Source organism: Molothrus ater, chromosome 33, assembly GCF_012460135.2.
Source record: "Molothrus ater isolate BHLD 08-10-18 breed brown headed cowbird chromosome 33, BPBGC_Mater_1.1, whole genome shotgun sequence".
NCBI lineage: Eukaryota > Metazoa > Chordata > Aves > Passeriformes > Icteridae > Molothrus > Molothrus ater.
In genome coordinates this window covers 221,480-246,546 of record NC_071660.1, presented here as the reverse complement: position 1 = coordinate 246,546, position 25,067 = coordinate 221,480, and the positions used below count along the sequence as shown (strand labels likewise).

The 25,067-nt window shown below is 52.5% G+C and overlaps 2 protein-coding genes across 2 annotated transcripts in view; one reads left to right on the top strand and one right to left on the bottom strand.

Moving 5' to 3' along the window:
* Positions 1-8,020: 8,020 nt before the first annotated feature.
* Positions 8,021-25,067, bottom strand: part of LOC118700961 (zinc finger and SCAN domain-containing protein 2-like) — a 74,149-nt gene continuing 57,102 nt past the window's right edge. Inside the window, exon 4 of the mRNA XM_054518098.1 lies at positions 8,021-10,067. Within this exon, the coding sequence (XP_054374073.1) occupies positions 8,880-10,067 (1,188 nt within the window). The 3' untranslated portion in view covers positions 8,021-8,879. The remainder of the gene's footprint in view (positions 10,068-25,067) is intronic.
* On the top strand, positions 14,790-20,272 carry LOC118700959 (uncharacterized). The gene is made up of 2 exons (XM_036405552.2): positions 14,790-14,850; positions 18,230-20,272. The coding sequence occupies exon 2, from the start codon at positions 18,246-18,248 to the stop codon at positions 19,593-19,595; it is 1,350 nt and encodes a 449-aa protein (XP_036261445.1). The 5' UTR covers positions 14,790-14,850; positions 18,230-18,245; the 3' UTR covers positions 19,596-20,272.

Here is a 25,067-nt window from a genome sequence, read left to right as displayed (position 1 = left end):
GGAGAAAGCCGTGCTGGTGTCTCAAAAACCTCTGGATTATATCTGGGTAGCAATGCTTGGCTCCTCCCTCTGGGCGGAGCATCTCCCAATGGGATGTTATAGTTCTTATCAGTCATGCAGTGACATTCAATAGTCTGTTATCAACAGATGTCCCCTCCCGAGGGAGCTGTGAATGTGGTCACTCTAAGAGAGAGATAAGGCAAACTGCCCGCTTGACAAAGATAATCTGCCATACAGATGGTCATGGAAAACATCTTGCATTGCAATCTGGAACAGCATCTATGACAAACTCCCCTCTTATTCTTTATAAAACATTTAGCTTGAGCAATGTTTCTTATGCTTTGGACTACGCTGATAATTAGCTGAATAAAACAAGGAATCAAACAAGGAAGAAATATCCAAACAGCTGTAACACATAAAAGGAAGAAGCCCAATTTCTTCCACCATTCTATACATGATCTCACCAGCTAGTTTTTTTAACATTGGTTCCCAGTTTTGGATCAGTATGTGGGCTATTTTTCCTTGTGGTCATCTATTTTAATATATCTACACCTGATATATTAAATTTTCCACAAACACTCCCTTCTTTAGCCAATAGATAGTCTAAAGCCAATCTATTCTGATATATTATCGTTTTGTTTGGCTTTGTTGACTTGATATTAATTCTAATGCCCATCTAGTTATGTTTGTTATTATCTCTACAACTGTTTGGAGTCTTATAATGAGATTCAGCTTATTAATTGGGGCTGATACAGAGTCAGATTGCTGTGCTGGTTTTCCCTTTTTGTTTACTGATTGTTCTTTTACCAAATCTTGGACTCTACCCTTAAAGGCAAATGTGAAACAAATCCATCTCTCCCCTTTTGGACATTCACTTCCCAATATCTTCTCACTTTTTCCTAAGTTTCTAGCAATGCAATATTTTCCCCATTTTGCCTACAGGTACTTAATTTGGATGGGTCATAGCAGTGACTGCTGACATGGGTGTGTGTAATAAAAGAGGAACTTTGATTTCTTTCCCTGTAATGCTTTTGATAGCATTTGTGACACGATTTTGCTGGTATCCCTTAAGGGAAAAGACAGAAGATGAGTGACAGAAAAAGGAATAACAGAGGTCTGGCATGGCTTATACCCCCACCTGCCATGCCTATGGGGTTGCTGCCCATAGCAGGTGTATTTGATCTTCTCGGTGGCGAGTACAGCGGCCAATCCAGTCTTGCCCTCTTCTCTTTGCCACTCCCTTTTTGCTAATTTCCAGGCAAATCATTTTTGACACTCTGTAATTGTGGTTTCCCACTGTTCCTCAGGTATCTCCCACTCAACAGGCACTAATAACTCCCATCCACAAAACAAAGTTATTATTTCAGTTGTTTTGAGTTCTGTCTGGATAGGGGATAGATTTGGTGCTCGACACTTCCTGCAACATGAGCATCGATTGTGTAAACTACAATACCAATTTTCCCCACAATTTAAACATTTACATTTAACCCCGCATTATAACCCAGCATATCTGATATTAGGATGAAGCAAACAGGGTATATGGGATGGCCCTGATGGAAGTTGTGATTCCTCCTCCTCTTTGCAGAAGTTACAGGCTAAGGCCAGAACATGAGAATTCTCTGACCGAAATAGTCCTGATGCTCCTGTTTGGAGTGGAAGTATTCCTCCCCAAATTGGATATCTGACATGTCTCAGAACTTGTCCAGATGGCACTTGAAACCACTGATATAACCTTGGCCTTGTTTCTCAATTAGCTGTGATTCTTTGTACATTCCTTGGATCATTTGGGTCGTTGCAGTTCGTTACCACCCAGTCCCAACTTAGGAGCCAATTTGGTATCACCCGGTTTAAATGTGCTAGTCCACTCCTCAGGTTCCTCCACAGCTCCTTTGATTCTGCTGGCCTGGATCCACTCTCTTTTCCCTTGGCTTGGATTGCTGCCTCATTTGTCAGTAGTACCTGAAAAGGACTTCTCAATAGCACAGAACAGTGACTGGAGGAAAGGCAACTCTACAACAGGATTTGCCATTAGCATTCTTCAAAACTTCCTGGGTTTAGCAACAAGTTGGGTTTTTTGGGTTTTTTTGGCCACAGCTGCTTGTTCTTCTTGTACCCAGCTGAGTCTTCAGCTGCGCTAGGCTGTTCAGCTCTTGGGATCACGTAAAGGACAGTTCTCCTAGAGAAAAAGGGACTTGCCATGCTTAGGATGCTTCCCTTTCTTTCTAAGGCAGGAAGCCTTAACAGCACTGAAGGGAAAACTCAGAGGCAAATTCCTCTTCTTGTGAGCCACAATTAGTAAAACAAAAAAAACACCCAAAACCAAAGAAAACCAAACCAAACAAACCAAACAACCAAAAAAATAAACAAAAAAAAGAGAGCCAGGCCAGTCTTAACATCTATTGCCTTTTATCGTCTGAGCATTATTTAGCTGTTCAGCCTTCACAGATCCATTCTTCTAACACCTTTTCAGAACAACCCCCCCGCCTCATCCTATCAGCAAAAAAAGAAGAAAGAAAAAAAGAATCTTTGCTTTAAGAGAACCAAAATAACTTGGTGAGCTTTTGAGAATTAGCGAGAGATCAAGGCCATCTCTGCTTTGGTCTTATCGCTTATTCTCATGCCACCCCCTCTTCTCTCTCTCTTCACTCATAGCAGGGCCCCTGTGGGGACCTTGGGGATGTGCCTCGCCCCCCTTTCGCCCCTTTTCTCTCTCTCTCTTCACCCACCTACTGGGGCTGAGGCTGCCGCCCTGCACGGGGACCCCAGCAGGCTGGGAGCCACCCCCGGGCTGCTCCGTCCCTGCGGCAGCCGCGCTCCTCAGCAGCAAACTGTGCAAACCGTGCCCAGCGCCGCTGCCGGGCTGCTGAGCGTGTGCAGCAACCCCGCGCCCTCCGAGAGCCCGGCACCACCAAGCAGCTGCCGAGCCCCAGCGGCGCCCACACAAACCCGCGCCCCGCGCCGCCTCCACCGGGGGGCAAACGCTGGAAGTTGTCACGCGGGGCCGCCCCCATGGATCAGCCCCTGCCGCAGCCCCGAGACTCTGCCGCCCGCACAAGAGCGGTCAAACACCCACAGCCTCAACACCCCTCACCCTGGCTGCCCAGGGATTCTTTTTCTCTAATAAGCATTTGGATGAACCATCAACATATATCTTTTCCCCCTCTAGGAGGGCTTGTTCTGCTACATCCTCCTGAACTTCAGCTTGGTATTGCACAATTTCTGAACAATCACGTGTTAAGGTAACTTTTTGTTTTCTATAAAAATTGAGCTGGATTCAAACTTTTTTTTACTTCTAGTGTTAAGTTATCATTATTTCACATTTTTACATCTTAGAGTCTACTAACCATTTCTTCCCCAGCTTTTTATTTTCCTTTTTTTTTTTTTCCTTTTTGATTTTAACATATTTTGGACCACATGAGGTGTACACACCGCTACTTTATTTCTAAGAGTTTGTCCACAGCCTTTTCTTCTTCTGGTATTGCCTCTATTCCCAGCTGGATTTGTAAGTCTTTTCCAAAGAAGTTGACACCTGCTCCAGGAACTAAGAAGACATCTCCTACCCCCATTCTGGCTTCCCCTTTAATGACTACATTTTTAATGACAGAGATATTAAACCCTTCTCTTTTGTTGATGGTTGTGATTGTGGTTTTGTGTGTCCCCTCTCTGCTTGCATTTTTGCTAAGGGCCCTGCAAAAATCCATAGCAGCTGCATTTACAGTCCAAAAACAAAAACGGGGAATTGTGAAAGGGACTAACAGCGGCCTGTTAGCTAAAGGAGCGAAAAGAAACTGGGAAGTAAGAAGAAGCTGATAAGGAGCTCTCTCCAAGGCTGTAACCAAGGAGAGAAGAAAGATAAGAGAACCTTGCAGCTGGACGAAGCATTTTTAGAAAGTTAGTTGTGTCACTGTAACTTTTCACCAATAGTGTTATGTTGACTTATTGTGGCCAATAGTAAAGATAGAAGAAGCATAAACAATTGGAAAGTGTATAAAAGTCAGCCATGTTCAATAATAAAGTGTTGCCATCTGAGACTGCTTGTGGTCTCTGCTTTATGTCGTGACCACCTCGACAGCGACACTTCCCCTCTACCCCGACGTGATAAGAACAGAGTCGGTGGGGGCCCATACGGGGTCCTAGCAACTGGCAACCGTGACCCACTGGGACGTAGTGGGGGAGGCGGCGTTGGTGCAGCTGAGAGGGGCAGGTGGAAGCCACAGGGAGGTCCGGACCTGACTTCCTCCTATCAAGACACCTGGAAGTAGGCGAGCCACCAACTAGTAATAATGGGACATAATTTATCTAAAGAGGAAGAAAATGTTCTGGCTACATGGAAAGTTTTGTTAAGGAATAACGGAATTAATACTTCAGACTATGCCCTTCGAAATATATTGGTGTGGGCTAAATCACAGGATTTTGGCACTGATCCCAACACAGCTTTTAGTGTTAAGGCATGGAAAAAAGTCGGGGACAGACTGTGGGAAGTCATCCGAGCAGGAGATAAAACGGTTGTCGATCTAGCAGTTACTTGGGAACAGCTCTTTGAGGCATTAAAGGAATGGAAAACAGAGCGAGAACAAGCAGAGCAGGATGCGGACGAAGAGTTGGGGCAGATAACAGAACCCAACGGGGGGGGGATGAGGCAGAGGGGGCCTCTGATGGGGAACTTGAAGAAAGTCCGGGTTCCATGCAAGTTACCTGGCAAGCTGCCAAAGCTTCTGGGAGAGCTGCCATAGCATCCTCTTATCAGACCCCTAAACCTCTTTATCTCACACCTGCACAGCAGCTCACGATGGTGCCTGTATACACTACACCACTACGCCAGTCAGCTGAAATGTCTTTAGCAGAGAGACAAACCCAGCCGTCTGCCCCCCCGTTTCCCTCCGCTCTAGTCCAGCCATCCGCCCCCCGCTCCCCTCTGAGCTGCATGAACAACCTGCAAGGCCGTATCCTCTGCTACCTCACAGTGATGGCAACAGCGAAGCAAGTGATGAGTCGCCTGCAGTAACACCTGAGTTGGGGCAAGGAGCTCTGGTCTCTTTACCTCCCAAGAGCTCTAGCCTTGCTGCCCCATGGACTTTGCCTCCATGTCAAGTAACTGCGCTTCCTCGACAGCCTCAGGAGTTTTGGGAATTTATTAGGAGGAAAGCAGTTGAAGAAAAGAATTGGGACATGATAGAAAGGTTAGGTGCTCCAAGAGTACCTCAGGAGAACAGTGCCAATGCAAATGTTGCCTGTGATAACCCTATGGCTTCTCCAGTTTTTAAAGCAGCTCCTGGAACAGGGGAAGGTGACAGTCATCACGTCTTTGCCTGGAGGGTTGTGCAAGATCTCCAATCAAAAGTGGCTCAGTATGGTATTAATTCCTCACAGGTAATGCAATTAATATGTGTAATTAATGCAGATATGCTTGCACCTTATGACATCATGCATCTTGCTACAATTTTATTCCAACCAGTACAATATGGTGTATTTCAAGACACTTGGAGGCGAGCGGCTGAACGCACAGCTCTAACAAATATGCAGTTGCCTCAACACGACCCTCGTCATGCTGTGGGTGTTGATGCCCTACTGGGCAATGGGTCTTTTGCCAATCCAGATTCACAGGCAAGGTGGGATCCTTCGATTTTGGCGCAAGCTCAGCAAATTGGCATGAGTGCCTTAACTAAAACAATGGAAAGGGCAGCTCCAAAACAGAAATACAGCAAGGGATGAGAGAACCATTTTTGCAATTTGCAGAAAAACTTGCTGCAGCTATTGAGAAACAGGTAGATGATGAAACTTTGGAAGACAAATTGTGCATACAATTGGCTAAAGAAAATGCAAACCCAGACTGCAGAAAGATTATTGACACTTTACCTGGGGAACCCACCTTGTCTGAAATGGTTACTGCTTGCTCGAAAGTTGGTTCAGTCGAGCATAAAATGGCAGCTCTTGCTGCAGTGCTAAGACCTTCAGCAAAATGTTATAATTGTGGACAACAAGGGCACGTAAGGTCACAGTGTACCACAGTGTCAAATGTTGTCCGGAAAACAACATTTAAGCCAAGTGCAGGCAGCGATGTTGTGTGCAATCGCTGTGCTAAACTTGGGCACTATGCTAAACAGTGCAGGAGTAAATATCATGCAAATGGTTCAGCTATTGCAGGGAAACCCAAAGAGGAGCGCGAAGGGGCGTGTGGGGAAACAAATACCCCAACAACCACCACAACAGCAAATGCGGGCCTTCCCAGCACTGCAAAGCTGCCCATTTGTGAACAATACTCAGGGGCGACAAGCGGGTCCGCAGGGATTGATATACCCACGGCTGACAGAGTAACCATTCTGACAAAAGAAATATGTAAAGTGCCCCCCGATGCCTATGGTCCGATAGGACAGGGATTGAGTGCGTTTTTGATAGGGAGATCAAGTACTACACTTAGAGGTATTCATGAGCATCTAGGGCTTATTGATGCTGATTATTTGGGACAGATTCATGCTATGGTATCCATCGATGACCCTCCTGTCACTATTCAGAAAGGAACTTGCATTGCTCAAATTGTACCTTTTGTGAGTTCTGTTCCAAATACAGTGGGCCAAAGTTGCGGCACAGGAAGTTTTGGATCGACAGGAGTACCTCAAGTGTTCTGGGCTGAGAAAGTAACAGAGAACCATCCAGAAAAGACATGCACTCTCACTGCCAGTGGATGTCATTCAGGAACCATATCAGTAACAGATTTGATTGACACTGGAGCAGATGTCACAATGCTCTCATGACTTTGCTGGCCTCAGTCGTGGCCTCTCACTCATGCAAGTTTTGGACTCCTGGGGTCTGGGGGTGCTACAACAGGTGGCCTGTCAGCCATTGTAATTAATGTGAAACATCCTGATGGCCAACAAGCTAACATCAGACCCTATGTTGCCGATGCTCCTCAAAGTCTGTGGGGACCTGATTGTTTATCTCAATGGGGTGTCAAAATTACTACGGATTTTTAACAGGGGCTACTGTGATGCAGGGCAATGAACGTCCAGTTGTGGCCCTGACATGGTTGACAGATAAACCTGCCTGGGTTGGCCACTGGCCCCTTACTACTGAAAAGCTTACTGCCCTGCAAGATTTAGTCACAGAACAATTGCAAGCAGGACATATTGAGGAATCATTCAGCCCCTGGAATACCCCTGTTTTTGTAATAAAAAAGAAATCAGGAAAATGGAGACTTTTACATGATTTATGGCAGATAAATGCTGCAATGGCAACAATGGGGGCTTTACAACCAGGCCTTCCTACACCTACAATGATTCCACAGGAATGGCAAATAGTTGTCATTGATCTGAAAGATTGTTTCTTCACTATTCCATTGGCTGAGCAAGACAAAGAAAAATTTGCTTTCACTGTGCCTTCCATAAATCATGCTGAATCCAATAAAAGATATCAATGGAAGTTACTTCCCCAAGGCAGGAAACTATCGCCAACTATTTGTCAATGGTTTGTGGCACAGGCCTTGTCAAAAGTGCAGGAGCAATTTAATAACTGCTACTGTTATCATTACATGGATGATATCTTGTTGGCATCTGATAACAGTTATCAGCTCTTAAACAATGTGCTGTGACAAATTTGAAAGCTTTTGGTCTGATCATGGCCCCAGAGAAAGTGCAGGAACACATGCCTTGGAATTATCTAGGTATGTTGGTGACCAACACTCAAGTTATGCCTCAAACTGTGAAGTTAGACATTGATGTTAAAACTGCTACTGATGTACAGAAATTGGTTGGTTTAATAGGTTGGATTCAATCATATTTAGGCATAACTAATCATCAGATGCAACCGTTGCTTGATTTGCTTTCAGGCACCACCTCCTCTACTGATGAGAGGCAATTGACCCCAGCAGCAAAGACCCTAGAAGAAATTGAATTAGCCTTAGCACACAAATTTGTTAACAGAATAGATACCTATGTTGGTGTTCAAGTGTTTATTTTGAAGGACCATAAAATACCATGTGGAATACTGTGTTAGTGGAGTGATAACTGGGAAGATCAACTGCATATTCTGGAATGGATATTTTTATCTTTCAATAAAGATAACAAAACAATAAAACCTCTTGCTGCTCTAAAAGAGAGACAAACTCACCAAGTCCCTCTGTGGGCTGTAGCTCAGCTCACTCAGTCCCTTATCAGTCCCTCTGGTGCTGGAAATGCCGCGGCCCAGGCCCGGCCTGGTGGGCCACAGGTGTGAGCTGCCCGTGCTCTTCTGGTGTTCAGGCCAGAGCAGGTTTAAACAGGTCCAAAGAAAAGGGAAAAACAACCCACAGTTCAGGGAACTTCTCTGGTTCAGCTAGCTAAAACTAACTAAAAGCAAAGGAGAGCTCTGTCCCGCTGTCTGTCCATCTGCAGACAACACAGTCCCAGAGCAGGAATGTGGAGGAGCGAGTGCAGTTTCTGAAAACAAACTCCGCACTTCTTCTCTCCCCCCTTCACTCTCAGGACAAGTCTTACAGGTACAAAACTTATTATTCAGCATAAACAGAACAGACTGGGGATACAAGCATCATATAGTCAACCCAGAATATACCTCAGGGACCATTCAGTACTCCTTGATGTCACCAGAAGATAGGATTGAATGCAAAAGATTTTATGGGGTTGAAAGTCGACAAATCGGCCCTCCCCAAGGAATCCCCATTGTAGGCCTGCGTCCTGATGGATGTTCCTGCCTCTGGGTTTATCTAGGTGCCCACAGGGAATCAGGAAGAAGTGGAGCCCCCCAGCCAGATGCCTTCTACTTGGATCACCAGGGCTCTCCCCAATGGGGGTCACTGGGGATCATCCGATGCAGATCCTCTCATGGAGGATGGAGTTGGAGCAGCGCACAAAGCTCTTCCCACACTTGGGGCACTCACAGGGCTTCCCTTAGTGGCGCCTCCGTTGGTGTCGGGTCAAAGCTGAGCTCGATGAGAATCTCATCCCACACTCCCCACACTCGTAGGGCCTCTCTCCGGTGTGGATGCGCCGGTGGATGGTGAGGTGGGAGTTTAGCTTGAAGCCCTTCCCGCAGTCGGGGCAGCGGAAGGGCCTCTCCTCGGTGTGACTCCGCTCATGTTTGAGAAGATCAGAGCTCCTGTGAAACCTCTTCCCACATTGGGGACACTTGTAGGGCTTCTCCACAGTGTGGGTGCGCTGGTGTTTTCTCAGGTCCGAGTGCCACCCATAGCTCTTCCCACATTCCAAGCAGGTGTAGGGCCGTTCCCCAGTGTGGATCACCTGGTGGCGGATCAGGGCCGAGCTTCCTCTGAAGCTCCTCCCACATTCCCCACACTTGTAGGGCTTTTCCCCAGTGTGGATCTTCTGGTGTTCCGTCAGCTGGCACTTGATGCTGAAGCTCTTCCCACACTCCCCACACTCATAGGGTTTTTCCCCAGTGTGGATCCTCTCATGTTTCCTCAGGCCAGAGCTGTATCCAAAGCTCTTCCCACATTCCACACACTCATAGGGCTTTCCCCCAGTGTGGATCCTGTGGTGTTGGATCAGGCTCCCCTTCTGGCAGAAGCTCATCCCACATTCCCTACACTCATAAGGCCGGTCTCCAGTGTGGATCATCTGGTGTTGCATCAGGCTCCCCCTCTGCCTGAAGCTCTTCCCACATTCCCCACACTCAAAGGGCTTTTCCCCAGTGTGGATCCTCTGGTGTTGGATCAGGATGGAGCTCTGGCTGAAGCTCTTCCCACACTCCTCACACTCAAAGGGCCTCTCCCCAGTGTGGATCACCTGGTGCCGCCTCAGGCTGGAGCTCCAGCTGAAACGCTTCCCACATTCCTCACACTCATAGGGCCGTTCCCCAGTGTGGATCACCTGGTGCTGGATCAGGTGCAATCTCCGGCTGAACTTCTTCCCACATTCCAAGCACTTGTGGGGCTTCTCCCTGCCATGAGGCTTTTCCACCAGCTCTGAGCTCTGGCTGGATCTCCGGCCTCCTTCCTGGCTCAAGGGGGCTCTTTCCTCCCTGCAGCTCCCTGGGCTGGGTTTGCAGCCCCTCCTCATGCGGAATCTCCAGGGCTTTTCCTCCTCCTCCATCCAGACACGCCCTGGGAATGAAAAATCCTGGTTTGGAGAAAAAAACAAGATGAGAGTCCCTTGGACTGGGAGTTCCTCCTTGCCCAAGTTCATCTCATTAAGTCATTGGGCATCTTGTGTCTCTAAGAACCTCCAATACATCACAATTCAGCACAAAAGTCCTCCAAACATCAAGACACAGATCAAAAACTTCCCAAACATCAAGGTTCAGCAAAAGCCCCCTCCAAATATAAAGATTCAGCCCCCACAAAAAAACAAAGCACCAACAATTAGCCCAATAAAACTCAGAAACACCAAGATTCACCCCCAGGAAATTCATGGATCCCAATCCCCTGTCACCTGCTGCATGTGGGGGGGCCAACGCTCCTGGGGCTGGGGTCGGAGGCTGCAGATACAGGGAGAGGTGCAACCTTGTGCTGCTTCCTCTTCCTGCTCCTCCTCCTGTGTCCCCACTCTTCCTCACACTCCTCTTCCTCCTGCTATTCCTCTTTCTCTTGCACAATCCCACCTTCTCCTCCCACGTGCTTCATTTGACCATTTTGTTCCTCAACCCTGCTTCTCCTTCCCTTGTCCTCCTGCCCCAGGCCCAGCACCCGCTGCCGGCTCCCTCTTGCCCCCAAACCCACAGCATCCCACGGCAGGGGCAGGGATGGAGCTGGGGCGGGTCGGGCTGGGGCAGCGCTGGGCTCTCGGCCGCTCCCGCCCGCACTCGGTCCCCACTGCAGCCGCTCCCGCCAGGACAGCGCTGGGGGGCTCGGCCTTGGCGCTGCCCCACTCCCACCTCCCCAAATTCCCCTCGCGGGGGGCACTGGGGCCGGGGGGGGGGGGGGGGGGGGGGGGGGCGCAGGTGGGGAACGCTGGGAGCTGCGGGTCTGCCTGGCAACTGCTGAGTCATCAGTGCCGCGTGCTCTGATTGGCTGAGCGCTGCCTGAGGGCTGGGGCTGCAGCAAGGGGGGGACACACAGCTCCAGGGGGGATGTCCCGCAAATGGGGAAACCCCCATGAAAGGAAGAGGAGGAAAGTGTCTTTACAAACAGATGCTGTGAATCTGATTAAAGATAGGGCCAGGGACTTGGACACAAGAAAGTGACAGGAGAAGCCATCAGTTTCAGAAAATGTTCTTAATTGATGACACAGACTGCTGCTCAGCCAAGGTCCTGCCAAATTCATGAACTTCGAGAAGAACAAAGACTTCACAGAGTCATGAATATCGTTCGCTATTTAAAAGTGGGAGCATATCAAGGGGGTATGTGGTAGGTGGATTGGGAAGTCTGTACTTCTCAAGCACTACAGCCAATGCAGAAAGGGAAAGGGAGATGTGGCCAGGAAAATTAGGATGAAAAGGCAGCTGTGTCCTCCAAGAACTGGACAGACCCCATGGGAAATGTCTCATGGCCATTCCCATTTTTTTAGGAATGTAATTACTTTTACAGTGTTGTGGTTTGTGTTTGGTTTGTTCCGTTCTCCCCTCTCCTAGCTTGGCAAGTTGGTCTGGCTCAAACCCCCAGTTATGTCAGTCACGGTTTTCCCCTCCTTATTTTCCCTCATTTATTTTCCCCTCCTTATTTTCCCTCATTATCCCTTATTTGTCCTTGTATCCCCTCCCCAGTCCTTCTGCCAGTCACCGGCACCCCACCCCAAGTTCCAGAATCTTCCAGCTAGGGTGTCGAGTGACTGGCTGGTAGGCCTGGGCTCCTCCCCTGACCTATCCCCATTGATCCACACCACCCATCAGTCTTCAATGTACCCAAATTTTCGTTCTATGACTGGTTTCTTGTGTACCCACCCCTTCCCTTTAAAACCCGGTCCCCGGAGGGGCTCGGGGCTCCTCCTCCGCTCGCCACCTTTGGGTGGCCACCCTGCACTTCCCCTACCCTGGATTAAACCAAGTTACTTCACCCAGCAGAGGAGAGCCGTCTCTTTTCTTCACTCCTGCGGCGCGGTTGCTTTAATATCGGTGACTGTTTCTTCTCGCCCCACCCACGGTCGGCACATGCCTCTGGCTTCATGCCAGGGGAGTGCCGCTGTAACTGAAGGTGGCTGGTCTCTCTAAATCCCTTCAGCCGGGCCCCCCTTAAAAACAGCCACAGCTTCAGTTGCTGGCGCCCAACGTCGGGCCCCTCTGCATCGATTGCCTGCTCCTGGTCGGCCAGATTCGGGACCAGTAGAGCCTGGATTTACAATCTTCGCAAGGACCCTACGGATTTTGGACTCCGTCCTTTGGACGCAGCAGCACCCCGAGGTGAGCAGGCCCTCTGAGGCAGCGCTCCCCGGGGACCGGATGGGAACTCGAGCACCCGGAGCCGTCCGGCCGCAGGACCCATCCTGCCTTGCTTTTCGTTGACCATCCACCGGACACGTGAGTGTTCCGCCACTCTCCCTGTCGCTCTCCCCAGTCCCCAGGGTGTTTCGTCGCCCTCCCTCAGCTTTACAGGCGGGGGCCGGTGGATGGCCACCTTTTAGTTTTGTTTTCCCTTTTGCGCGGCGGCTTGGGCGCGAAGTTCGTGGCAGTAGACATCTGACTTCGTGGGAAGTCTTTTAGAGCCATGGGTGCTAGGCTGTCTACTGCCCAAAAGAGACTCAAAACCCAAGTTGAGGGAATCCTTGTTGGGGGGGGAATTGTTTATGAAAAACCTGTTGTTAAAAAGTTAATAAACTGGGTCTCTTCTGAGTTCCCGGAGGTTTCGCCTGACCTGATCAAAGATCCTGCCTTTTGGCGGAGGGTCAAAACTCGACTCTCGGAGTTGATCAGGCCAGGCGACGCTTCCTTCATACAATTGGCCAGGCTTGTTGCCCAAATTAGAAGAATATTGAAAGAAGAAGGGAGCTCAGAACAGGCCAATGTTCGAGTCAAACATTGCCCCAGTTCCGTTTTGCGCCCTAGTTCAGTCTCCTTGCCCTCCGTCCCGGACACCCCTTCCTGCACGCCCAAACTTAAAACCGGGATTCTGAAGGGGGCACCCCGCCAGACCAGCCAGGCGCAGGGCGTTCCATCATCCCCTGGCCCTCTCCAGAATACCCGGTCCCCCCACCCCGAGAGTTCTGGCCAGACTCTCGGGGGCTCCTCAACTTGTCCTGCCTCCCCTGCTCCTGTCCCCAAACCCCAGAGTTATGTACCCCAGTTCGTTGAATCCCCAGTTTGCCCCTGGTCGCCTCTGGTTTCACAAAATGGCCGCAGTGCAGCCCAAAATGGAGGCGACCGCATGGTCGAGATGGCGGGAAAACCCCCGTCTTCTTCCCACAACCCTTTTCTTCCAAGTTCCAACCCCTTCCTGCCTCTCGGCCACTCCCCTTTCCCCGCCCCTTCCCTCCCGACCTCCCCCCAGCTCCACCCTCTATCTGACCCCTCCCATCTCGTTTCCCCTCCTCCCTTTCCCATGATAGCTCCTCCCATCGTTCCTCCCACAATCCCGCCCCTTTCCCCGCCCACCGCTTGCCACTGTGCCCCGCCTCCTGCTCCCGCCTCCGGGGACAGCCCCTCGTCATCGGGCCACCCAGTCTCCCGCCACGCCCCCTCCTCCCCTTCTTCCGGTTCCCACGCCCCTCCCTCCGGTTCCCACGGTTCGGGGTCCGGGGGGGGGGTCAAGGGCCGGGAACCGGAGCCAGCCACGGTACCATCGGCGGCTCCGGTTGTTTACCAGCCAGAAGCGGGTGGGGGAGTGCATCGCCAATGGGTCCCATTGAGTCATTCACAAATTAAGGAGCTGGTCAAAGCCCAAAAGGAGTACGGCCGGGAGAGTGAATACTTCCGGGGAGTGTTGGAAGCAACACTCTCCGAAGCAGAAATCATCCCCTTCGATGTCCGGCGGCTTTTCACTTGCCTGCTGAATCCATCCGAGCGGGTAATGTGGGAAGCCGCCTGGAAGAGGGGGGTGACTGAAGCCCTCCCGAGCCTGTGGAGTCAACCCCAATCGGGAGTTGACTTCACGGGTCGCCCTTTGGCCATCGACCAGCTCCTGGGGACCGGGGACTGGGAAGATGGGTACTCCCAGGCGAGTACCCTTCCCCGGGAGGCTCTTAAAGCGTCGGCAGCTGCCGCAGAAAAAGCCTTTTTGTTGCTGCCGGGGGGCGCGCCCCCAACTGCCTTTTCTAGAATCTTTCAGGGTCCAGATGAGGCCTTCCTTGACTTCGTGGAGAAGTTGAGGAAAGCCATTGAACATCAGGTGTCGGACGAAGGAGCTAGAAGCACCATCTTGCGGGAGGTGGCGTCCTCAAATGCCAACCAGGCATGCAGGGATGCCATCCTCAGCCTGCCCCTCCACCCGGCACTGCAGATGGCTGATATGTTGGAAGTGTGCGCACGCAAGGTCCCGCTATTGACCACCAGAGACAGCGAAAAGAGGAGGACTCAACCTCCCCGGGTCGCCGCGGCAGAAGAGCCCTCCACCGAGCAGGGTGTTGCAGCAGCTGTTTCGTCGAAGTCCTCCGCACCTTGCCACTTGTGTGGGAGGACTGGACATTGGATGCCGGACTGCCCCCTACGGGCAGAATTTTACAAATTTAAAAGGGAGCAGGGACAGTTGGGGGCCAACCCCCCAAAAAACTGAAATCGGAGCGCAGTGCCCCCCTGCGCGCTGACAAAAATCAGGCGGGCCGCTTACCACCGTCGCGTAGGGGGAAGGGAGACCAGGGACCGCTGCCAACCGGACATGACTCATATCAATCTGATCCGACTTCTGCATTTCCTATCCAGACAATACCTGTACTAACGACCGCTTCTACTTTTGCACCCTATAGGTTGCGGCTCTCGGAGCTCTCCACCTGAGGACCTCCGACTTTCAACTCGTTGCTGTCGACCCGGAGTGCCCAGGTAACTGGGGACGGATTCGCTGCAAGTATGTTGTGGTCGGTGACACTAAGCACACACCACCGACGGTGAACATTATCCCGGGCCTCTTACCATCGGACCCGGGGGTGTTCGCCATCGGCCTGCACTGTGTCCAGCCCCCCATCTTTTTGCCTAAAGGGCAGATTGTAGCTCAGGCAATACCAGTGCCTGAAATAACCTGGGAATTACACCAAACACCAGGAGACACCACGCCAACTATCGCTTGGGCCCAGGTTTTGGGGCATGAAAGACCTCACCTCGACTGTTATATTACCAAAGGGGGGGAAGGCAAACAGCTAAAAGGCCTGTTACACACTGGGGCAGATGTCACGGTCATTCCTTCTCGGGAGTGGCCGTCACATTGGGAGTTGCAAACTGCGCCAGGACACGTCCGTGGGGTTGGGGGTTTACAATTGGCGAAACAATCTAAGAGCATCGTGCAAATTACGGGGCCGGATGGGCAATTGGCTTCTATACGCCCATTAGTTTTAGATTATACGGAGCCCCTGTGGGGGAGAGACCTCCTAGCCCAGTGGGGAGCCCGAATTGACCTTCCAGCGGCTCCCCAGGTTTTTCGGGCGGCGGCCACTGATGAGCGCCCTACCTGGAAGCTCAATTGGAAATCAGATAAGCCTGTCCAGGTAGTTCAGTGGCCGCTCAACAAACAGAAATTGGCGGCGCTCAAGGGGCTCGTCGAGGAGCAGCTACTTAAGGGCAATATCGTGGAGACCACGTCACCGTGGAATTCTCCCGTGTTTGTCATCAAAAAGCCCAATAAGGACAAGTGGCGGCTTCTCCACGACCTCCGCCAGATCAACAACATTATAGAAGATATGGGGCCTCTCCAACCAGGGATGCCCTCCCCAACGATGCTCCCACAAAATTGGGAATTGGCGGTAATCGATATAAAGAATTGCTTTTTTCAAATTCCCCTCCACCCAGACGATGCCCCGTGTTTTGCGTTCACGGTTCCTTCCATCAACCGTGAGTCCCCAAGCAAGCGCTACCATTGGCGGGTTCTCCCGCAAGGCATGAAGAACAGCCCGGTGATCTGCCAATGGTACGTCGCTTCCTTGCTGTCCCCAATACGTGCAGTGGTAAACGATGCCATCATTCACCATTACATGGATGACATCCTGGTGTGTGCCCCGACCGCCGACATACTTGGCCACGCCCTTGACCTGACAGTCGATGCGCTGGTTGCTGCAGGGTTCGAGCTCCAGCAGGAAAAAATTCAAAGGGTGCCGCCTTGGAAGTATCTGGGCCTGGAGATTACTAAGAGGACCATTGTTCCTCAGAAATTGGCTATTGTAACAACTGTCAAAACCTTAGCGGATGTCCATCAACTGTGTGGGTCTTTGAACTGGGTAAGGCCTTGGCTGGGCATACCAACGGAAGACCTGGCCCCCCTTTTCAATTTATTGAGAGGGGGAGAGGAGCTGAGTTCTCCCAGGACCCTTACCCCAGAGGCAAGGGCCGCACTCAAGAAAATCCAGAGACTAATTTCGGCCAGGCAGGCCCACCGTTGTCATCCGGGCCTGCCATTCAAGCTCATTATTTGCGGCAAACTGCCACACCTCCACGGGGTGATTTTTCAGTGGGACAACACCGTTAAAGGCAGGGACCGAGGCTCGAGTGACCCTCTCTTAATCATAGAGTGGGTGTTCCTCAGCCACCATCGGTCCAAAAGAATGACACAGCCCGCTGAACTGGTGGCAGAGTTGATCCGAAAGGCTAGGCTGAGGATCAGAGAGCTGGCAGGTGTTGATCTTGCGTGCATACATATTCCTCTTAAATTAGATTCGGGCCACCTAAAACAAAAGGTAATTGACAACCTCATGCAAACGAATACATCCTTGCAGTTCGCTCTAGACAGCTACCCCGGCCAAATTAGTGTTGATCGGCCGGCCCATAAATTATTTAACCAAGAATTCGTGTTGTCGACAAAATCGATCCAGAGCAGAACTCCTCTAAAGGCGATGACCATTTTTACAGACGCGTCCGGGAGATCCCACAAGTCAGTCATGACTTGGAGGAATCCCCAAACTCGGGAGTGGGAGTCCGATGTCACCGAGGTTGAAGGTTCACCTCAAATTGCCGAGTTGGACGCAGTCGTCAGAGCCTTTGAGAAGTTCCCTGGACCTTTCAATCTAGTTACGGATTCGGCCTATGTAGCGGGTGTAGTGTCCAGAGCTGAAAATGCTGTGCTGCAGGAGGTGTCAAACCCAAAATTGTACGACTTGCTCTCCAAATTGGTTCAATTGGTCTCCCACCGAGAGCAACCCTTTTATGTCATGCACGTGAGATCACATACCGATTTGCCGGGGTTTGTAGCGGAGGGCAACCGGCATGCCGATGCCCTTGCCGCCCCTGTTCAAGCGGCCCCGCTCCCTGATATCTTCAGTCAAGCCAAGATCAGCCACCAGTTGTTCCATCAGAATGCGCCTGGCCTAGTTCGGCAGTTCCATCTGACGCGCGAACAGGCCAAAGCCATTGTGGCTACATGTCCTCACTGCCAGTCCCACCAGCTCCCTTCCATCCCTCTCGGAGCTAACCCCCGTGGTTTGTCCAGCTGCGAGGTGTGGCAGATGGACGTGACCCACTATCCGTCATTCGGCCGTTTTAAGTTTGTACATGTCTCTGTGGACACTTTCTCTAGTGCTGTCTTTGCCTCTGCCCACACAGGTGAGAGGGCTGCGGATTGCAGGAAGCATATGCTTCAGGCATTCGCGGTCCTGGGCATCCCTAAGGTAATCAAAACAGATAACAGCCCAGCTTACAAATCCAAGGAACTGCGGAGCTTCCTGCAGCAATGGGGAATAGAACACAAGACCGGCATCCCCTATTCCCCGACAGGCCAAGCCGTGGTGGAGAGGACCCACCAGAGCCTTAAAAGGGTTTTGGAGCAACAGCATTCGGCAGTGAAGGTGGAGTCCCCTCACATCCGTCTCGCACGGGCGTTGTATACTATTAACTTCCTAAATTGCTCCTTTGAAAATCTCAACCCGCCCATAGTGCGACACTTCGGGAAGCACGAGGAGCTGCGACCTAGGGCCAGGCCCCCGGTCCTCATTAAGGATCCGGAGACCTGGAAAACGGAAGGGCCATTTGATCTCGTGACCTGGGGTAGGGGATACGCTTGCGTGTCCACTCGCTCAGGTCCGAGATGGATTCCATCAAAGTGGGTCAAGCCCTTCCGCCCTAAGCAGGGTGCAAAACTAGAACCGGTCCCACAGGTAGCAGAGGCGTGTTGGCGGCGGAAACGGAGGAACTGGTGGGTAAGCCACCATTGACCGCAGTCCTGACCCCCCCCCCTCTCTCGAGCCAAACCTTCTCGACTTATATTTCTGTTTCCTTTTAGTTGATCTCCCGCCTGCATGAACCCGATGACCATCATTACCCTCCTGACAGTCCTCCTTATCGAGACTCTACCACCACCTGCGAACCCCTGGATAGTTCCCCAGCCAAGGGCGAACGTGTGGAGGACCCTCGCTCAAGCCATGGGGCAGGAGCACATCTGCCTGGACCTTGGCTCTGCTGAAGACCTGATGTCGTCCTGCCTAGTGGGGATCCCTCTCCCTCTTTTTAAGTTTCCCTACCCCTTTAATGTTACTTTAGGTTCATTACTCCACCGCAATCCGCCCCTCATGGTAGACGCCCAGAACGCCTGGAGGGACGGGCTCAGGAAATTGACCCCCCTGCAGTCCGACCCCCCAGAGCTCCATCTAGTTGGCTCCGCTAGAGCATCGGCTTGTATCTGGTTTCAGTATTCCCCCCTTTTCGGTTCCTCGAGGTACTCCAACATCAGGCCGCCTAGCCCGGAGTACCAAGCAGCGCGATGGTGCAATTTCACCATCCGGTTGCCATTTGCATCTACCTTAGGCACCAAACCGCTGGCGCTGCCCCGAGGAACATTTTTCATTTGCGGAGACCGGGCGTGGGCTGGCATCCCCCCTCGTCTGGCCAGAGGCGTCTGTACGTTTGGCAAGCTGACGCTGCTTAACCCCAACGTCACTCAAATTAGGGATTGGAAATATAAGAGATCGCAGTCTAAATTGGCAATATCCAAAAGAGATCTTCGTGATTTCGACCCGGACTGCGACTCCAAAATTGAACATTGGGCCAAAGCAAAATCGGTCGCGCTCACTCTCTTTTTGCCGTGGGTGTCGATCGCGAAGTCTCTGGGTGAATTGGGCCGCCTGGAGTGTTGGGTGGCAAAGCAAGCAAATTTTACCTTGGCTGCCTTGACTGACCTCCTCGCAGACGAGGAAACAACTAGGAAGGCGACCTTGCAAAATCGGGCGGCCATCGACTTCCTCCTGCTACTCCACCACCACAGCTTCGAGGGCCTGTGCTGTTTAAATCTGTCATCCAAGGCAGAAGATGCAAGGGTCTCCATACGCAAGATGAAAGAGCTCGTCCACGAGATTAAGAATGAGACATCGGACTGGCTGGGGAACCTGTTCAAGGGCTGGGGACTGTCAGGATGGGCCGGGTCCATAGTTCGGTCCGTCTCATATTTTGTTTTAGTTATATTCGTAATTGTCATCGCCTGCTCCCTAATGTGGGGATTGGTTAAGAGACTTCTGCTGAATGCCTCAGCGGCCAACATAAACCATCTGGAGCTTCCAGATGTCGAGGAGGACCCTGCCTCGACTTCAGACTCTGAAAGCGTGAGCGGTGGAAGCCTGGACTTTAAAACAGCACAAGAGACAACTGCCGCCTGATTATAAGGGACTGTTTGTTTTCTCCCTTCCTTTTCTTTTTAAAACAAAAAAGGGGGAGATGTTGTGGTTTGTGTTTGGCTTGTTCCGTTCTGCCCTCTCCTAGCTTGGCAAGTTGGTCTGGCTCAAACCCCCAGTTATGTCAGTCACGGTTTTCCCCTCCTTATTTTCCCTCATTATCCCTTATTTGTCCTTGTATCCCCTCCCCAGTCCTTCTGCCAGTCACCAGCACCCCACCCCAAGTTCCAGAATCTTCCAGCTAGGGTGTCGAGTGACTGGCTGGTAGGCCTGGGCTCCTCCCCTGACCTATCCCCATTGATCCACACCACCCATCAGTCTTCAATGTATCCAAATTTTTGTTCTATGATTGGTTTCTTGTGTACCCACCCCTTCCCTTTAAAACCCGGTCCCCGGAGGGGCTCGGGGCTCCTCCTCCGCTCGCCACCTTTGGGCGGTCACCCTGCACTTCCCCTACCCTGGATTAAACCAAGTTGCTTCACCCAGCAGAGGAGAGCCGTCTCTTTTCTTCACTCCTGCGGCGCGGTTGCTTTAATATCGGTGACTGTTTCTTCTCGCCCCACCCACGGTCGGCACATGCCACTGGCTTCGTGCCAGGGGAGTGCCGGTGTAACTGAAGGTGGTTGGTCTCTCTAAATCCCTTCAGCCGGGCCCCCCTTAAAAACAGCCACAGCTTCAGGTGTGAGTGTGTGTTCTTTTGTGTCCTATAGTGACATCTGGTGACCCCAATGTGTGTATTGCAGCAGATTGCGGTGAGGTTTTCCCCCCCTCTCTTTGGTGCTCTGCCTGCGGTTCTTAGGGTAATGGCAAGTGCTGTGGGTTTTGAGGAGGATCTCCTCCTTTTGATCTTTGGAGGGGGGTCCTGGAGTGGAAACAGATTTCTGTTTCCTGGGATGATTTTGAGAGATTGTTTCTGTGGGCCCGAGGGTGAGGGTTTCTTTCGGGTCCTGAAAAGGTGTTCTCCAGGGAGGAGTGGTCTCGTGTGGGGACCCGCCTCATGGAGGCCCTTTTTGATGATTGCACTCTAGATGCGGGACCCCTGCTAGTGCAGTGGAAAAGATGTGTGGAGCTTTGGGAGGGGTCTGGTTCTTGTACCCCTTGGAGTTCCCAGGGAAGCTCTTCTGTCTCGGACGTGGAGGAGGGGGAGTTTGAGTTTTTGTCTGATGTGGAGTCCCCCTCCCTGCCTCCGGACGGTGTGCTGGGGGGCTGAGCCCCGTGGGTTTCTGCGGGCTCTGTGGATTCGGCGGGCCGTCCTCGTCCTGCTTTGCCCAGCGTGGGCGGTGGGGTGGGGGACGGGTTGCCTTTTCTTTGTGCCTTTCCGGTTCTTGAGGGCCAGCCTCTGCCTCGGCTTGAGTCTGGTTCGGTGACAACCTGGTGTCTGAATTGCGGGCTTTCCATGAAGTTCCCCCTGGCCACGGCGGGGGCGGGGTCGCCCGCCTCCAAGCTGGGCTCCTCGGTGTGGGGGACAACTTTGCCCGTCTCTGGGTCGGCGCAGCCCGCTGAGCGTGCGCAGTCGGTGGACGCAGCCGGGGGGGGGGCGTCGGTCGGCGTTCTGTCCGGCCCCGCTCCGGTGGGTGGGCAGCCTGCCCCTCTCTGCTCGGTGGGGGCGGTACCCACTGGGAAGTCTTGTGGTTTGGGACGGACCCTCATAGGGGGCTTGCCGGGCTCCCTGGTGCCGTCCCGCAGTGACTGCGTCTCTCTTGGCGTCCCGTCCCTCCCCTGTGTCGGGGGCCGGGGGCCCCGCGCCGGTCTCGTCCCGGTCCGCGCCGGATTTGCTGGCCGCGCTGGTACCTGTGTCTGCTGGGGCGCCCCCTGCTGGAGCTGTAGCGCGACAGGGCACTGGGGTGTTTACCTTTAGCTCACCTGTTGACACGGCCAGCGGGAGGCCGGTGGGTGCCTGGGGCCACGGCACTTCCTCGTCGAATTTGGGGACGCTTCGCGCATGTCAGGTGACCGTGCGTCCCAGGCACCCCGAGCATTTTTGGCAAGAGGCGAAAACCAAGACCAACGAGATGAATGAGCCTGTTTCGTCGCGGCACCTGCAGGGTCGCGGGGCGGGCTCCTTTGGCTCTGCCGGTGCTGTGGGGGGCCCAGGGCCGAGTGGTGTTGGCCTGGCTCCCAGGCGATCTTCGTCTCTTGTCCCTGTTGGGCCTGAGGACCGGGGTGCGGCAGGTGCGGTGGCTTTGCCAGGGGATCCTCAGGTTTTCCCTGTGCTCAGGGGTGCTGCTCATAACACCCATGAACCCCTTTCATATAAGCTGGAGAAGGAGCTCCGTGAGGCAGTTGCTCAACATGGTTTGGGGTCCACTGAGGTTATGCGGACTCTCTGGAGGGTTGATTCGGATATGCTGACGCCTCACGATCTCCGTCGTGTGGCATGTTCTCTTTTTGACCCTGTGCAGTATGGTGTTTTTGAGACCAAGTGGGCTTGTTTGGCGGCCCATGTGGTGCTGCGGAATGCTGCACTGGGTCCGCAGGACCCCAGGCGTGGGGTTGTGGCTGACATGCTGCTGGGAACAGGGCTTTATGAGAATGTTCAAGGGCAGGTTGGATTTGATCCCCTTGTGCTTGAACAGTGCCACTCGCTGGGCATGGCTGCGATTGTTCAGACCCTGGAAATGGCTGCTCCGAGGCCGCCATTCTCGACCATTGTCCAGGGGGATGACGAGCCTTTCATGACGTTCGCAGAAAGGCTGATTGCATCCGTGGAGAGGCAGGTGCCTGATCCTGTGGCAAGGAGTGTTATGATTACGAACCTTGTCAAGTGCAATTGCAATGCTGCTTGTAGGAAAGTCATAGTGGGTCTGCCTGGTGATCCTACTGTTTCTGAGATGGCGGAGGCCTGTGCGGACATCGTCCCCCTGGATCGGAAGTTTGCTGCCATGGCTGCCGCTGTGCAGCCGGTTTGGGCGGCGCCGCAGGGCAAGCGGCCGTGGCGGGGGATTGCGCAGGCTAGCAAGAAGCAGGGGAAGAAAGCGCAGAAGGTGAAGTTCCCCATGTTCTTGTGTGGTCGGTGTGGTAGGCCGAATCATATGTCCGATGTGTGCAAGGTGACTGTTCATGCTAAGGGCCAGGCTTTGCCAGGCTCGGGAAACGGCAAGCGGAGCGCGCAGGGGAGACATGTGCGGACACAAGCTTCTCTCCAGACCCCGGTGCCGATGGAGGTCTCCTTTGCCGGCTTGCAGCCAGCACCCGTGGATCAGCAGGAGTGGATGTCTGCACCGCAGCAACAGTTGTGTTAGAGTCTTCTCAGATACGCAAGGTTCCCCTGGATGCCTTTGGTCCCTTGGGTGGGGGCATGAGTGCTCTCCTTATGGGGAGGTCTAGTGCCACCCTTCAGGGCATCATTGTGCACCTGGGGCTCATTGATGCGGATTTCACAGGGCAGATTTGTGCCATGGTCTCCACACCCACCCCCCCGTCACGATCCCAAAAGGGACGCGGCTTGCTCTACTTGTGCCTTTCAAGTCCTCTGTTCGCAGGTCAGCTGACCAGTCGCGTGGAGCTGGAGGTTTTGGCTCCACTGGGCCGCCTCAAGTTCACTGGGCTGCTGTCCTGACCAAGGACCGTCCCGAGATGCTGTGCACCCTGTCTGTTCCTGGTGCGATACTGCCGGAAGTCCACGTCCGCGGGTTTCTCGACAACTGTGCTGACGTCACGGCTCTCTCCCTTGTGACCTGGCCCCCAGAGTGGCCCTTGGATCCAGTGGGGACATCTGTCGCTGGCCTGGGAGGGACGGCGCAATGTTACGTGAGCCAACGGCCCGTGCTGGTCACGAACCCAGAGGGACAGATGGCCTGGATTAGGCCTCATGTTACTTCTACTCCTGCCAACCTTTGGGGGAGGGATGTTCTGTCTGTTTGGGGGGTGCACATTGGGACGGATTTTTGATGGGGGCCACTGCAGTGAAGGGCGCAGAGTGTCCGACGCCTCCTTTATGGTGGCTGGTTGACAAACCTGTATGGGAAAAGCAGTGGCCCCTCCCTCAAGAGAAGTTGAATGCCCTTCAGAATCTGGTGCAGGAGCAGTTGGACCAGGGTCGTCTGGAGCCTTCCACCAGCCCCTGGAACACTCCTGTCTTCTGCATCAAAAAGAAATCTGGGAAAGGGAGGTTGTTGCAAGACCTCCGAAAGGTCAATGCCGTGATGGAAAGCATGGGAACATTGCAGGCAGGCGTGCCATCGCCTACCATGGTTCCTGTAGACTGGCCGGTCCTCATTGTGGATCTGAAGGATTGTTTCTTTGCAATTCCTTTGCATCCCGATGACAGACCAAAGTTTGCCTTCTGAGTGCCAGCAATTAATGAGGCTGAGCCTGCACAGAGATACCAATGGAGGACATTGCCTCAGGGCATGTGCAATTCTCCAGCCATATGCCAGTGGTATGTGGCCCGTGCCTTGTCTGGAGTTCGCAGGCACTTTCCTGATGCGTGTCTGTATCATTATACGGACGACATTTTGGTGGCCGCATCCACCCTGGATGAGCTGCTGAGGATTCAGCCTCGGTTGCTTGATGCTTTGCATGCTCAGGGACTGCAGGTGGCTCCGGAGAAGGTCCAACAGCAACCACCTTGGAAGTATTTGGGGGTCAAAATTCTGGAACGGACGATCCGTCACCAGGAGGTGCAATTTGTGCATCCTGTGAGGACACTGAATGATGCCCAGAAATTGGTAGGTGTCATCATCTGGTTGCGTCCGTATTTGGGAGTAACCGATGCGCAGTTGTCTCCTCTGTATGATTTGCTGAAAGGAGACGCTGATCTAAAGTCACCTCGCACACTGACCCCTGAGGCGCATAAGGCGTTGGAGGTGCTTCAGCGAGCGGTTTCAGCTTGCCAAGTTTATCGCATTGATCCCTCCATTGATGTCACTGTGTTCGTCACCACTTCAGATTCATATCCCACGGGTATCATTGGCCAGTGGAGTGACAAGTGGTCTGATTCCTTGCACATTTTGGAATGGGTTTTCCTGCCCCATCAGCCGCAGAAGACGGCAACTGCGTTGTTTGAATTGATTGCTCGCTTGATAATCAAATGCCGGCAAAGGTGTTTGCAATTGCTGGGTGCGGATCCCGCAAAGATCATACTCCCGGTGCAACGGGAGGATTTTGACTGGAGCTTTGCAAACAGTGTGTCCCTGCAGAGTGCTCTGGAAAATTTCTCCGGGCAGATCACTTATCATCTGCCCAGTCATAGGCTACTGCATATGGCAAAATCCACAAAAATCTCTTTGCGGCCCAAAAATAGCCAGGAACCTGTGCAAGGACCCACCGTTTTCACTGATGGTTCAGGGAAAACAGGAAAGGACATTGTTACTTTGAGGGACGGATCTGAGTGGCAGGTTCTGGAAGGTCATGAGGATGCGTCAGCCCAATTGGTTGAATTGAGGGCTGCTGTCATGGTATTTGAGAAATTTTCCCAGGAACCTTTCAACTGGGTCATGGATTCCGCCTATGTGG